This window comes from Squalius cephalus (assembly GCF_949319135.1).
Source record: "Squalius cephalus genome assembly, chromosome: 22".
Classification (NCBI taxonomy): Eukaryota; Metazoa; Chordata; class Actinopteri; order Cypriniformes; family Leuciscidae; genus Squalius; species Squalius cephalus.
This window is the reverse complement of record NC_137143.1, coordinates 27000804-27016997: the sequence shown is the minus strand read 5'-3', so window position 1 is coordinate 27016997 and position 16194 is coordinate 27000804. Positions and strand designations below refer to the sequence as shown.

At 35.5% G+C, this 16194-nt stretch overlaps 1 protein-coding gene across 4 annotated transcripts; it reads left to right on the top strand.

The window, feature by feature from the left end:
* Window positions 1–1564: 1564 nt before the first annotated feature.
* pfkfb4a (6-phosphofructo-2-kinase/fructose-2,6-biphosphatase 4a) lies at window positions 1565–15402 on the top strand. 4 transcript variants are annotated; one of them, XM_079856839.1, is made up of 14 exons: window positions 1565–1722; window positions 6056–6172; window positions 6324–6420; window positions 6531–6597; window positions 7457–7531; window positions 7619–7675; window positions 7757–7878; window positions 7971–8178; window positions 8674–8820; window positions 8910–9014; window positions 10768–10897; window positions 11033–11095; window positions 11187–11251; window positions 12773–13493. In XM_079856839.1, the coding sequence occupies exons 1-14, from the start codon at window positions 1674–1676 to the stop codon at window positions 12830–12832; spliced, it is 1362 nt and encodes a 453-aa protein (XP_079712965.1). In that variant the 5' UTR covers window positions 1565–1673; the 3' UTR covers window positions 12833–13493. The 4 variants fall into 4 exon arrangements, with proteins under 4 accessions (XP_079712965.1, XP_079712964.1, XP_079712966.1 ...); XM_079856838.1 differs by lacking the exon at window positions 12773–13493 and adding an exon at window positions 13898–15402 and having other exon boundaries at window positions 1566–1722; XM_079856840.1 differs by lacking the exons at window positions 1565–1722; window positions 12773–13493 and adding exons at window positions 1747–5178; window positions 13898–15402.
* Window positions 15403–16194: the final 792 nt, after the last annotated feature.

Genomic DNA, 16194 nt, shown 5'->3' with positions numbered 1-16194 from the left:
AATAATTACTTACAAATAACAAAATATAAAAAGCTAATTAAAACAAAGAGTTTTAAGGCACTTAAAGGATTTAAATAAATAAAAAATGAAATGCCAAAACTTGGAACAATTTGAACAAATCTACATTTGCGTACATAAAACTTACCAATATAATCAAACTGTTATTACCCCAAAATTCAGTCTTTTGTTTTCCATTAAAAACAGCCATTAACAATGTGATTTTCAGATCAATGTGTTTACATGAGAGGTACGTTTTTTCAGTTTACTGACTGTATCTTATTTCTATATTATGGAATTAACTGACTGTATTTGACATACAGAACAAAGCGAGGGTGTCTTTCTCAAGAGTGTCTGTGCCGTGAGAGCCAGGAATGGGGGTAAGGCTTGAGGCAGGGTCACTGATCACTATGGCCTTTATAAAGAATGTTCCGGACAGACGTGTAAAGGTCACGATCTGTTGTCACAAGTTGTGTATTTATTTTCAGCCTTCCCTACTGTCTTGTTTATATATGTTATACTCTTTTTTTCCATTTGTGACACTGTAAATATACTTTCAGACCGCCCACGTTTTTAACATTTTGTGCTATTGTAAAAATAGTACACTTTCTGATGGAAAGATCACAAGCTTATTGACGTGTATGCGTGTGTGTGTGTGTGTGTTTGCTTGCATCAGATCACATACATCCTGTTCCAGAACCCTTCTTAATTTCATGCCCTCATCACAATTTCATGCCCTGCTTTGTTCCAGTCTGAACGTAGCCGTAACTACTGTCAAACTTTTGCCTTTTTTAGTCAAGCTCAAACTTTGTTTATTTATTGATATTTACCATGTGAATAGTTGTTATCACCAAGCACAGACCTGTGTGACCTGTCTCCTGACTTGGCCTGTGTCCACAGCTCTTTTAACTGTGGCGTCATGGTATGTGTTGGGACGTGACTGACATGTTCCAGCTGTACAGGCTAAAAAGGGTTTTGAATGCAGAATCACTTCAGCGTCCAGCAGGTCAAGATGTTCCTAATATAGCCGAGACATTTCCTGAGAGACAGCGAGTGATTAAAACACCTCTCCTATATTAGTAGGCATATGTAGGCCTTGTTGAATTAGATTTTAATTGATTCTCCACAATGGTTTGTGATCTATCTATCCATCCATCCATCCATCCTGTAATTCAAGATATTCAAGAAAATATGTTTTCTTGAATATCTTGAATTGTATAAGATGTTTTGGTATATGTGCTATTAAATAGATAGATAGATAGATAGATAGATAGATAGATAGATAGATAGATAGATAGATAGATAGATAGATAGATAGATAGATAGATAGATAGATAGAAAAACAAAAAACAAACAAAACACCTGTCATATAAAATTAAATAGTTTTTGGGCGTGTTAAAAAATCCTATCCATTTTCTTTAAACGAAAACAAAGGATTAAACGCACTCCCGTGTAACATATAAAACATTGCATAACACTGCGCAACAGTATCAACATAAACTTTCCCCTGATTCTTTCTAATGAAGGGTGGGTGTGTCCGCTCGCCTCTGCCTCGCAGCGATTGGCTGAGCCATCTGTCAATCAGTGGGCGTGTGCGCTCGTGTTTTCACATACTTCTCCTTTATACCTCAAGGCTCGAGCATCAAAATAAAGCACTAACACACAAAACGCGGACAATGAGGGGTGCCAGCCGGTCCAAAAACACGCAGATTCTGGATAAGAGGGGTAAGGAACATGAGGTTATGGCTGTTCTCTGGCGGAAGCAGCTGGTATTGTGTACGCGACGAGGAAGAAGTAAACAAGACTCTGTCACGTAGGCGCGTGTGTGTTAGACTCAACAGTCCACGAGCTGTTTATTTGAGCATGCTTATATATATATATGGCCTGTTAATAATATACTCACATAACCTATGGTTATACATTGCTGTAAACCATGCATGTGGTCTAAAAATAAACTGACGCTGTGTTCTGTGCAATGCATTGAATGAATGAAGATAAGCACATAGTGTTCAGGTCATGGGCTGCATGCATTGAAATGCATTGAGGATTTATGTGCACTAAAGATCGATTTCATTTGGGCTGTGAAGCGTTTTGTGTAATTTCTCGGTAGTGTTTGTGTTGGGCATGTCATTCATGCTGTGCAGGAGTGTGAATGAGTTGAGGTCAAATCATGGCCATATTTGTTAGATTACTGACATGGAGGTAAACTGCAGCTTATCCAGTTGTAAAAATAGAATACTATGACCTAGAGAGAAGACAAAAATCAGCAGGGTTTTATAATTAAGGTTATCAGCAAATGAGAAATATTATAACGAACACAGCTACTGTTGCATTTCTTCCAAGATTTGTTCAAATGACAAGAAAATTAGGAGCTTGGTATGCAGTAATGCATAGCAATTTGGGCTGGTAATTAAATGGTTTGTATCCCTAAAGTATCCATGAAGTATCGTCGAATCCATTGTGATGGGAAAGACGGTCAGATTCCAAACTAGTACACATAAGAACTAAAGCCAATGGAATCACAAATCAGAGATTTCAAGCTATGACAGTTTATCATGTTACCAGTAGGAGACAAGATAAGCTGTTTTTGGTAGCTATGATTATGATAAGATTTGAGAGATTATGATTTGTTGATGCAGAATGACTTTAACATATTCCACACCCACTTTTCCTTGACCCACGAGGTCGAGTTTTCCCTGGAAATCTGAATGCTGATTTACTACCTGCAAAATATGATTCATAGTTTGACAATAGACTCTATTGTGTAATGAAATCTAGAATTGGGAGTGAAATGAATGTATGATTGTAGAGGTTTTGTGGTTTACTAGTTCCTTATCCAGAACAGCTTAGTTTCAGTTGAAGGATCTGTTGCAAGTCAAATCATGATTGTTTTTTTCCCCATTTTTTAAGAAAATGTTTACGGTACCAGGAGAAAGGGCTGTTACTAATATGCATATGTGTTGTTAAATATGAAACTGTCCTTTTACTTAAGCTGATCTATTGACGTGTTTGCTGAAAAAAGCAATCTAACATTGTGTAGCCTCCTTGTTTTTCTACCTTAGATGATCTGTCAACACATTTCAGTGCCAAGACATTGTGCACTGATATAAATACATGATATTTCTCACAAATCACTGTTATTATCAAGCTATGCTCACAGCTGAAGTCAAATCCCCTACCCACAATCCATAGGGTGCGTAGCCAACATGTCTCTTTCTTGCCATCTAGTGGATAATTTGTGTGTAGTATCATGACTTTGACTTTACTTTAACTTCCAAAATGTAAGAAAAAGAAGGTTCTGATTTTTTTTTTTTTGCCTTAAAATATATATCATTGTAATTGGCTGCAGTTTTTGGAGGGCAGAGATTTGATGTTTTAGGTTTAAACTGAGTCTATGATCTTTCAAACTGTTCATTTTGACGGTGAACTTTGACCTAATTTACATTATTTTGCAAATGTGTTTAATACAAGCATCATCTTTATATCCTAATGTCCCTGGGACAACAGGTTTTACGAGATTTTACCAGTTGTGTTACTGGTCTACATCCATGTTACAACTTGCCAACACACTGCAAAGGCCATTGAAAATGTCCATGATCTGTGTAAACCAGTACTGTTTTTTTGTGTGTGTGTGTGCATTTAATTCAGGAATTTAAGTCTCAAACATGTATATAATTTTTTTTAATAGTTCAAAAATAACACTAAAACATTCAAATAATAAAAGTCTATTCAAATAATTCAAATGTGGTGCTCAGATTAGCAAGTGAAAAAGCCTATTGTGTCATATTCGATATGCTAATTTCTAAGGCCTCAGATTATCAACATGATCAAAACTTTGCTTGAAAATCAGTTTTTACAATCTACTATGTCTTCTGTCATCAGATTGATAGTTTATCCTTTTTTTTTAGCAAGTAAAATGCCTTTTAGTGTAATCCTGAAAACGTCCCTCTTCAGGATGTGGTTTGCATGCCTTTTTATTGTGAAATTGTTAATTATTAGCAAAAATTAAATATTAATAACAATATAAAAGTTATTTTTTACAAGATGAATGTTTACTGGACTGAAACTACTTCCGTTTACATGATTATTCATTCATCGTTTTTTGGAAAATCATGTTAAAATATATCATGATACGACAGGCTTTTAATCTCTAAATTTTTGGATTGCATTATGTTTTGCCCCCCACAATTAAAACTGCAGAGCTTTGATCATAAAACTAAGCATTTCAATATCATCTTAGAAGACACATTATTGGGAGATATAGAGTGACAACTCATATTCAGTAAACTGATCCATTTAAAAGTGTATATTTTCCTCTTACTATTATTTCATGTCAGGCTTTACAGGGTTAAAAATACCATTATAATCCAAAAGTTGCTGTTAGAACTAAAAAAAATAATCAAAAGGGCGAATTATTATTTATTTTTTTTGCTTACTGGAGAATCCAAAATAATTGTATCTTAAAGCCCCTTTCACACAGCGCGTTGATCATTATACCCCTCTCTTTGAAGTCAGTACCTGACCAAAGAGTATAGAAGCCTTTCTTTGACCTGACTGCCTAATCCTAACCCCTCCCCCACAACTAATCCTAAACCTACTAATGCTAGGGGGGTAATAATTTTGTGGGGGTCGAAATTCGACCTGTGTGAAAGGGGCTTTACAAACAAAGGGAAACGCTGCAGCAATGTCCAGTAACCACAAACGACTGATGACTAGTCTATCCACGACAGCGCTGAGAAAAGTAACAGATACCACGTGACCGCGACGTCTGTTCAACAGAATGGACAGAATAATCATTAACACCGACCGACGAACTTTTATAACGGTTGAGTTGAAAATAGAATATAAAGCCAGTAAACCTCATATTTTATGAAACATTGTATGTTAAAAATGTACACCTGGCATTACGGTAAAGTGTCGTAGTTGCGCATCTCTTCGTGCCGTTACGGTGGGGCCGTTCTTTACCAGTCTAATAACATTCTTCCCCGCTGTCTTTAGTGCGCACTGACGGTAATGGACGCTCGTGTGTCGAGACGACGAATATAATGAGTGTACTAGAGAACAACACGGAGCAATGCGGTAATAGTCTAACCCGAGAGCTCACACAGAATCCTTTAAAGAAAATATGGGTGCCATCCTCCAAAAACGGCCTTCCAGAGAGACACATTAGTCAAAGAAAGGGTAAGTATGGATGAAAGGATGAGAGCCGGACACTGATGCTGGAGTCGGATGAGGGTTAAAGGGGCTTTCTGATGCAATACTTCAATGGTGATACAATTTAACAATGTCTGAAACAAATCTAGAGGCTTTTTGTGTGATTGCATTTTTTAAGTTAAACATTAAATCCGATTTAAGAAGATTACATGTATTGAAATTAATGATTATGAGTTATGTTTATTTGTATATAACGTTCATTATAACAATGCAGATTGTTACATAATATTCCGTAGTTGCGTACTAGTAAACGCATTTTCCAAAAAAATCAAAGAAATTATTTCACATATGCTCAGTAAAAACCTGGAAATATTAGGGCATTTAAAAATTATGTTTTCTATGTCAGGGAAAGTCATGGAAATTAAAAAAAATCTTAAAAGTAATGGAAATCTCTATAATAAAGGTAAAACAAATGATCAGTTATGCTCTGCTCTAAAATATTTAAACGGCTAAATATTGCTCTTGTAAAATAATTGTTTCACCTCTCAAAAGCAATACTAATATCAATATTTATATTTAAATACTAGATAATTTAAAATGTACAGACCAAGAACAATCATTTTCACACATTTTAGATTGCAGCAATTTGCAGGACTATGTGGACATCGATATGATATTATGCAATTTGATGTGGAGATACCAAAATGACTTATGCTCTACAATGACAACTCAGATTTTATTAATGCAATAAAAAGGTCAGCTAAACTGCACATAGATGAAAAGATTTCTGTTCTTTACACCACTTGGTGTGATGATGAACAGTTCACCTGTAGTATATGTGGAGAATATTATTGTCAAACATATCTCCTAAGTGTTAATGAGCTGCTTTTCTTTTTTCTTCCAGTATGCATGACCAACTGCCCCACACTTATAGTAACCGTGGGTCTACCAGCCAGAGGAAAGACCTACATCTCCAAGAAACTGACACGCTACCTCAACTGGATTGATGTTCCGACAAAAGGTACAAAGCACATGCAGTGTGACTCTCATATAAAATTATGATTTGTGACGGCTGTTTAAATTCTGGCCAAGCGTTTTTTTGTTCCAGATGTGTTGAATATCATCAGTGGCTGATCCTGAAATTGGTTTGTCTTGGTTTTTTACTTCCGCAGAGTTTAACGTTGGGCAGTACAGACGTGAATGTGTGAAGATATACAAATCCTTTGAGTTCTTCAGGCCAGATAATGAAGAGGGGCTTAAAATCAGGAAGTAAGACATATATTTTTATCAATGGTGGCCATTTAAAATATGAAATAAAACCACAGGTTTAAAAATGCTAAGAGTATTTAGAAGCTCATGGGATTTCTTGTCTCTTTTAGGCAGTGTGCACTGGCAGCTCTCAATGACGTACGGCAGTTCCTCACAGATGAAGGCGGCCAGGTGGCGGTAAGGAAAACATTATTTGAACACAATGGATTTAACAGAGAATTTTATACAAATACTGTGCTCAAGTGTAAGTTATCTAGGCTAAGTTAACATTAATCCGTATACATTTGAACACGCATCTTTTTCTTTAAGTTTAGGCCTTCATCCACACTAAGATAACTATCACGTTAACTATATTAGATTCCACACTAGCGATCAATATCGTTCTGTTTATTCTAAGCGTGCACTGCAGTTTTGTTGTATGTTACTTTAAATGCTCAAGCTCTTTAAAGCAGGATGGATTCCGATTGGCTGTCAATGTTTGGAAAAAATCAGCTGGAAAAAATCATTCTGAAAGTGATTCCAATGATATAGTTGCTTTGTGCCATTATCGTTATACACTCTGCTATTCTTTTATATTTAGAACGACTTGTAGAACTATATCTTTTTTGTTATAGTTATCGCATGTGCTTGCTATGTGCAGTTCACTTTCACAGTGTTGCTTAAGATACATGTTACTTTGTACAATCTTAATATTATATTCCTGCAAAGATGACAGAAAATTTGAGATGATGATGAAAACACCACTTTCAAATGGCATGTATCCAGATTAATATGGGCGTAGCCTAGTATATTAGGTGCGTCCCAATATGTGACCTATTCTATTCCGTTTTGTAGTGTAAATAGACCTTATTCATTGCAGTTTAAATGCCTGGATGATTCACTTTATTAATCTAAAAAGTGTGGAATGTTGGATAGTGCGTCATTTGGGACACAACTATTGTCTCTCTTTAGCTCCAATTTATCCTCTGGCCATGTTGATCTTCATTTCTTTGTTTTTGTTTTATGCATTTACCCTTTTTTGCTTTACAATCTTCAGGTTTTTGATGCCACAAACACAACAAGAGAAAGGAGAGAGACAATCATCAGATTTGCAGAGCAGAATGGTTTCAAGGTGCTGGAAATGGGATAATTCATCTACGATGTTTATCTCGTGTGTTTCTCACTTCAGCTGTTTTAAAACACTCTTTTCACATCACAGGTTTTCTTTGTAGAATCTGTGTGTGAAGACCCTGACGTTATTGCAGAGAACATTGTGGTAAGTCTCAGAAATGCAGAATGTTTTCAATATCTTTAACTCACCTTGTTTTGAGTCTAAATTTGTGGTTTTGGTTTTCAGCAAGTGAAGTTGGGCAGCCCAGACTACACGCACTGTAACACAGAAGAGGCCGTAGCAGACTTTATGAAGAGGATAAAATGTTATGAAAACTCTTATCAGCCACTGGATGAGGAACTGGACCGGTACATGCCATTTTGGTGCTGTTGAATTGAATCTAATCTATCTTGAATCCATGAATTGAACCTATTTTTTTTGTTGTTGTTGGTGTGTTCAGGGACCTTTCGTTCATAAAGATCATCGATGTGGGAAGGCGGTACCTAGTAAACCGGGTTCAGGACCACATACAGAGCCGAATCGTTTACTACCTCATGAACATCCACATCACACCCCGCTCCATCTACTTGTGCCGGCATGGAGAGAGTGATCTGAACGTCAAAGGTCGTATCGGAGGAGATTCAGGCCTTTCGGCAAGGGGAAAGCAGGTAAGCTGTAAAGGCCTATTTACATCGAGTCTTCGTTTTTAGCTTTACTAACAAGCACAAAAATAGCTTGAGGCTTGACGGTCTTGAAATATGCTGATGTGGGAGCATTTCTAACAGGAAGAGTAAGTGCATTCCATAACCTGGGTGTAGCGACTGAGAAAGCTCTCTCCCCCATTCATTTTAATCTACAAGGAGGCTCCTGAAGAGGAAGAGAATCAGCAGAACGAAGAGAACGAGAAGGCGTGTACAGGGTGACTAAGTCACAGATTTAAGAAGGAGCTATTCCATGCCTAGCTTTCTATGTTAGTGTGAGAGTTTTAAAAACGACACGCGACTGAACAGGAAGCCAATGCAAACTATAAAGCGCGGATGTGATGCTTGAACATTTATCAGTTATTAGCCATAACATGCAAGTAATTATCAGTCCAACTGAAGTTTCTGTGCTTCTGTGTTAGTTAGCAATTTAAACCTGTTTTTCTTTTCATTCCCTCTCAGTTTGCTGACGCTTTGGGCCAGTTTATCCAGTCGCAGAATATCAGTGATTTGAAGGTGTGGACGAGTCAGATGAAGAGGACCATACAGACGGCAGAAGCTGTGGGTGTACCATACGAACAGTGGAAAGCTCTCAATGAGATAGATGCTGTAAGTATCTTGTTTATGAATGTTAAACAAAATCTGCCCTTTTTTTTCGAGATATTGTGTTAATGGGCATCCTGTGTGTGTGTGTTTAGGGTGTTTGCGAGGAGCTCATGTATGAGGAGATCCAGCTGAAGTTTCCTCTGGAGTTTGCATTACGGGACCAGGACAAATATCGTTATCGCTATCCCAAAGGAGAGGTCAGTTTACATGAAATCAGTTATGGTGCATTTGACATATACATCATAGCGAGATGTATTTTAGCGTTCATATTTTATCATTCAGTGTTTTATTGCTCTTTTATGTCCCTTTTGCGTCAAAGAGCTTTTCCTCGCACTTTAGCACACTAAACACTCATGTTGCTGGTTGCTAGGCTCTCTATTACTCATGGCCAAATCCTCCCAAATGGAGTAAACAAGTCTGTTTTTTAGGCTGTATTGAAGTTGTTCCCAAAGTCCCTAATTGACATTATTTCATGTGTTATTACTCTGACTGAGCACATCAGACACAATTACCCAGCGCCCACACATACACGCTTCCATTTGCTCCTCTCATCTGCCAGGTTGTGAGCGTGTGTGTTGTTCAGACCAAGCAGTTCTCATTTAGATCAATATCTCAAACCTGTTTACTCAGAGAGTGTTAAAGCAGCACACTGTTCTCACTATATTAGATAAAGACTGGGTGCAAGGTCCTCGTCACATGTTTAAGTTTATGTGTGTTGTAAGGTTAAGGGTGTGTGGATTAGGACTGCGCATCGTTTAATATCAGTTGAGTTTGTAATATTTCAGTTGCGCATGTCAATTGTTGTTAGATATGAGAGCAGTTTTGATTTGAACGTATGATTTGAACTGTTGGGAACTCTCTTACTGTGCAGGACCAAAACATTCATGTTTGATAATAGGTCTCTCTATTTAATATAATGAGTTTTAATGGATTTAATGATCAGTGTTTAGTGAAAATCATCTGACATCAATTGAAAAATGCATAGATTAATAGAGAGATTAATCTTTGGATTTGATGAATCATATATCAGATTGTTTAAATGAAAATCACATCCGATATTTAAGTAGTTATATATATATATATATATATTCATTACCCTTTTTTTTTATTAAAAAAAGATTCTCTCAATGCAGTTTTTTTCTTTCAAATGTTTAAGAATAAAAATGTTTTTTAATAATATAATCTTTTTTAAAAAGTGTATATTTATATATATCAGTGTTATTTAGTGTTAAGTATTATTTATGTACTATAGTATTTAAACAATATTTTGAATTGGCTTTTATTTTTATATTCTCAGTTTTCATCTTAATTTTAGTTTAGGATTTAATAATAATTATTTATACGAATCTTAATAAGATTAATGCTTTTGTCATTTTTATATTTCGGTTTAGCTTTGATTTATTTTTTATTTAATTTTAGGTTTTGTAATTTTAGTACTTCAACTTATTTATTTTAAGTTTGTTGCCAAGGAATTATCATTTCAAGTTTTTAAGTGTTTCATCTAATATTTCTATTTTATTTTATTTTTATTCCATTTATTTCTATTTAATAATTATATATTATGTATAACTTTAAGTGTTTCATCTAATATTACAATTTTAATTCTAACGGTTTCTATTTTATAATTGTATATTATGTACCGGTATATATCATATATCATATCATATTTTCTATATATACTGTTTCACCATTTTAAATAGCCTTTTTTGCAGTTCACTACAAGAGTTCAGCTGTGTGACAAATGAACTTTTAAAAGTAGAAGGTAGAATATTATACTCCATATAATATTTGAATTAATATGTTAATAACCTTAGTTGAGTGTAGCATGTCACACCGCAAGACTTGAGGTTTCACGTCAACTACTGATTTGATCCAGACATATGTGTTTACATGTGTGTGATCTTTACATCATAAGCGGAACCATGTTCTAATCCAGCTCTCTCCTCACAGTCCTATGAAGACCTGGTCCAGCGTCTGGAACCCGTGATCATGGAGTTAGAGCGGCAGGAAAACGTCCTGGTCATCTGTCATCAAGCCGTCATGAGATGTCTGCTGGCCTACTTTCTGGACAAGACTGCAGGTGATGACCACCATTACACCACTCATCAAGAGACAGATACACTTATCTCTTATTAAATCCCAGTTCACTTGTACAGAGTTGCACTGATGAGTAAAAAGTAATCTAAAGTCTACTTGTGTTTTTCGTCTCCTGCAGAGGAACTTCCTTACCTGAAATGTCCTCTACACACAGTATTGAAGTTAACACCAGTGGCCTATGGTAAGACAGGAAATCTTTCTCAACTAACATGGACATTATTCTTTTAATAATGCTTTTCAAGTGTTGATTGTGAATCATCCTGTGTCTTCAGGCTGTAAGGTGGAGTCAGTCTGTTTGAAAGTCGAAGCTGTGAATACACACAGAGACAGACCTAGGGTAAGACTCATAAATGCAGTCACTTAGGTGGTTAAAAGCTTCCCCATCTGTTGTGGCTTAAGGGAACGTGTGCAGTCAGTCTGTAGTTATGCTTGAGAGATCTTCTGTGTAATAAAGTGATTAAGCTCTGTGGTCTCCTGGGCCTCAGCCGTTGCATGATAAGTGTGGTCTTCGGCTCATTGATGGATTTACCCAGGGTGAAACACATTATTAGGTTTGCTGTAGCATGCCAGTTTATGAAACGTATCATAATTTTTGAGTTCACATCTTCTCTCTATTATGGAAGTTTGTTTCTGCCAAAAAAGAAAAAAGGTAATTCAGATTTTTTTTCTTGCAATTCCGAGTTTATAAAAAAAAGTCGGAATTGCAAAAATATAAACTCAAAATTCAGACTTTTTTTTTCTCTCTCTCTCTCTCTCTCTCTCTCATAGTTGTGAGTTTATATCCCGCAATTCTGACTTTTTCTCTCCGAATTGTGAGTTTATATCTTGCAATTCGGACTTTATAACTTGCAAGTCTCACTTTTTTTCGCAATTATCTCACAATTCGGACTTTTTTCTTGTAGTTACGAGTTTATATCTCGCAATTATGACTTTTTTCCTCAAAATGTGCTAGTTTACATTCCGCAATACTGACTTTTTCCTCAGAATTGTGAGATATTAACTGGCAATTGCGCCCAAAAAAAAAGATTTTTCCCCCATGCAATTGTGATTTTATATCTTTATAACTCACAGTTCTTTCTTTTTTCAGCATTTATCTCACAATTCAGACTTTTTTTGTCAGAATTGTGAGATATAAACTTGCAATTGCGACAAATTTTTTTTTTAAATTAAAATTCACATTTTTTTTCCTATCTTGCAATTCGGACTTTATAACTCCCATTTCTCACTTGTTTCACAATTAGCTCACAATTATGACTTATTTCTCAGAACTGTGAGATATAAACTGGCAATTGCGCCACAAAAAAAAATCAGTTCAAAATTTAGATTTTTCCCCCATGCAATTGTGATTTTATATCTTTATAACTCACAGTTCTCTCTTTTTTCAGCATTTATCTCACAATTATGACTTTTTTTTCTCAGAATTTTGTAGATTATATCCTATAATTATGACCTTTTTTTTGACAGAATTGTGAGATATTAAAAAAAATTTAAATTCACATTTTTTTTCCTATCTTGCAATTGTGAGTTTGTATCTTGCAATTCGGACTTTATAACTCCCATTTCTCACTTGTTTCACAATTAGCTCACAATTATGACTTATTTCTCAGAACTGTGAGATATAAACTTTCAATTGCGAGGAAAAAAGTCCAAAATGTGAGATAAAAATTTGCAATTACCTTTTTTATCTTTGTATTTCATGGCGGAGACAAGCTTCCATACTCTCTCCGGCTGTTTTGGTCTTGTTTTCCTCTTGATTTGTGTGTGGACTGATGCAATTTTTTACGGTTCTGTTACATCGTCGTCACGCACTCACCTCATCTATTAACGTGACGTCATTCCCTGTGTTTGCTTCAAACAGAACGTAGATGTGTCACGGCAGGCGGAAGAGGCTTTGTTAACAGTGCCAGATCATCAATGACAGTTCCTTGTTCCTCACACACCATTGTCCCATCCCCATTCCCATATTTTTAAGGATTGTAGACATTCTAAAATACATCTACTGCATTGCCTAAAAAACAGCTCAATAAATGCCTTTTGAATTACAACTCGGAAGCGATGAACTCTGAGATAATTGTGTACAGAATTAACTTGTTTTTTAAATGAATTAAATCAGTTTGTGTTCCTCTGTTCATTGATGTGTTAATACTAAGCTGCACTTTATCATAAATGCACACTGAAGCACATGAATGTAACCGCTGCTATGAGGGAACACCAGTCACTCCAGTAGCATGTGAATTTATTTATTGTGCACGTAAATGAATGCATTTGTAAATTAGGTTGGGTTTTAGCTGGTTCATTTTACATTATTGTCGTCTTAGTAATTATTCGTCACTTCATAATTTAGGAATGTGTATTGTGTATATAAGAATTGTGAAGTTTTGTAGCTGACAGAGCCTTATTGTGCTCTTGGAAGAAAGACATTTTAGATTTTACACACTAATTCATAGTCACTTTTTCAATTATTTGAAACACTAAGGAATGTCATGATGTGAAACTGTCCTCTTCTGGTTACTGAGGAGGAAAATTCTCTACTGTAATGTCTATTTGGGATGCTAATAAAATGTATTTGAATAGTGAAATCCTGTCTCTCTTTACATTCACTCACAATTCTGTCTGTCATTAAAGGACACAGACAGAACAGCTTCTGACACATAATTGCAATATACTGCAAAATAAACTACCATAAAATGATAACATGAACATGGCAGATACCATATTACAGTGATAAAAGGCAGCAATGTGGTTTGTGTCAGTGGACTTAGACCTGAGGTCAAAGGATGGAGATATTAAGCTGATCATATCGAATGTTTCATACAATTTTATATCACCATCTTTTGTCCCATGACCCTTGACCCCTGTGATTACATGCTGAAACAATTATTTATTTATATTGCTTTATTTTTTTAAGATTACCAGTACCAGTTAAGGTAGATTTTGAAAAATCAATCATATAATAGTCTGTCATTTTCTGTTCTTTTCCTAGAATGTTAATGTGCACCGCACTGCCGAGGACGCCCTCCAGACCGTCCCGCCACACCTCTGACCTACAACCACTCCGCCTTCTCACCGTTCACTACTCCTGTGTCTCTGATCCAAGCCTGGGATTACCATTTAAAGGTCAACCCTGCCTTCAGATAGACTCCCGCTCAAGTTCTGGTCTGTCTTGTAAACCCGGAATCAGTTGATGTGTAAGAGATCTACTGGCTGTATATAGTATGTGGTTTCTCACTCTATTTTTTGAAAGAGCCATTATCAGTTTACTCTGCATGAGTTACACGGAGCCCGGGAGATTTTGTTTGCACTTAAGGGATTTGGGAAATATGTTCCAGATGGATGTTGAATTAAATACTATGGTTCTTATATGTATATATACCTACAGATATGTCAATCATACCTATGGGATCTGCAGGTATGTTATTTTGCTGCTCCAATATTTGTGCTCTCATTTTGTCAAATCTAAAAGGTAATCTCTCTGTTATTTTGAGGGATGGATGACAAAACTGTTGTTTGTTTGTGTGTGTGTACATGCAAATCAAAGAAAAACACTCATTGTGTCAAAGAATTATATTTACTTCAACTCCCTCTAATGATAGAGCCTCTTTATCTTTATTTTTTATATGCTTTAAAAATTTCATCTGACATTTAAATCAGACTCTGATTATTGATTCAAGTGCTAGTTATTTTAAATCAACACTGACAGTTGCTCAAGCAGGTATTTTTAAATCCTTTAAATGTTTGATTCAGAGTAATTTTGCAGAATATACTGACTTTCCAACAGTGATTTTAACTGCTTTTTTTCTGAAAAAATGTAAGTGCTTGTGAGAAACAACATAAGCTGTTTGTTACATTAACAAATTTGGGAACAAGATAAAAATCTCAGTATTTGTATTCATAATGTTAAACATGTTCTGCAATGATTCATTAACATCAATTTCCATATAAGGATTAAAATATAACGAGTCTGTTTGATGTTATCTGTAAATCCTTTTGTCCAGTAAAACATGTTTAGATCGAATGAAATGTTGCCTCAAACCATATCCAAAGAGTGCTGTGATAATTACTGTACTTTTGAAACATCTTGACTATATGAATGAGATTTTCTGGAGTACGACTGGTTGTATTATGATTATTTAGTGCCAGTATCGCACTAAAAATATAAAGATATGTTTTGATGTAATAGTGCATCAATAGTAAATTTGAATTAATTGAATGTATTAATACATACAAATATATAAAGATATGTTTTGATGTAATGGTGCATCAATAGTAAATCTGAATTAATTGAATGGACTGTCTGTGTATCCAAATAAATGTTGATTCGAGATAACAAAGAGACAAATATTGTATAGCTAGCAGCATCTTGGGTAAATAATCTATTTGATGTCAAATTATATGGATTTTTTTGTTGAACCATTCAAAAAAACAATCGGTGTTTGTGTGTGTTTGAATTGTATCTCCTCCTTGAATAAACATTTTGTGGTGATTTTATATGTCGAAATATTTTATTGTAGCCTACTGATACAGTAAAAAGCAATAAGCCACTTAAGATCATGTGTTTGACTGATAAGGATTTTTTTGTCTCATATATTCCATCTCAAAGGATAATAACAGCCCCTTTTTAGTCAAATTAATTTTACGATAACCAAAAAATATATCTTGCGTTCCTCGATGGAACCACGAAAAAACACCACTTGGTGTTTGACTTAAAATAGAAAACATGGAATGGATCTCGAGAGGAGTGATTCTAGAACGCTTTGAGCGGCGGAAGGGAATCTCTTTCGCTCCACTTTTACTCGTTACTCCAGACCGGGTTTTCATTTACTTGTTGATTGGTGGTAAAAAAAATGAAAAAAAAAGTGGTGACAGGCTTGATGTTTTTTTGTTGGTTTTTATTTTTACAGTCTTTGGTTGTGACAGACTTGATGCTTTTGGATTCTGGGAAGGAACTATGGGCAAGTTGGTGGGCAAGAAACATGAAATAACCGGCCCATTTAGCCTGAAACGTAAGTTACTCAATATTAATCACATGTTTCAAGAACTTTTAGGAAATCAGTATCACTCTCGCAATAGAGCTATATAACTAAATATTAACAGGGCTGTTTTGTCCTTTGTCAACTAATTATTCTTACATTTTTCTAGTAATTATACTGGGAAACATCCCAACATTACGTACTTCACATACTCACAAAACACCTGAAAAAAAAGCACCTGAAAGACAGAAAGAATGCGTGCCGTTGATAATGCCAAAGTAATGCTACTAGATGGCGCTATTGCCTCAGA

Excerpts from the sequence above, each read along its gene's own strand:
- pfkfb4a (XM_079856840.1), top strand. The coding sequence starts at position 5,043 with ATGAGTGTACTAGAGAACAACACGGAGCAATGCGGTAATAGTCTAACC. Across the intron at positions 6,598-7,456 it reads ATGAAGGCGGCCAGGTGGCG|GTTTTTGATGCCACAAACAC; the intron begins GTAAGGAAAACA and ends TACAATCTTCAG. Across the intron at positions 11,252-13,897 it reads CACACAGAGACAGACCTAGG|AATGTTAATGTGCACCGCAC; the intron begins GTAAGACTCATA and ends TTCTTTTCCTAG.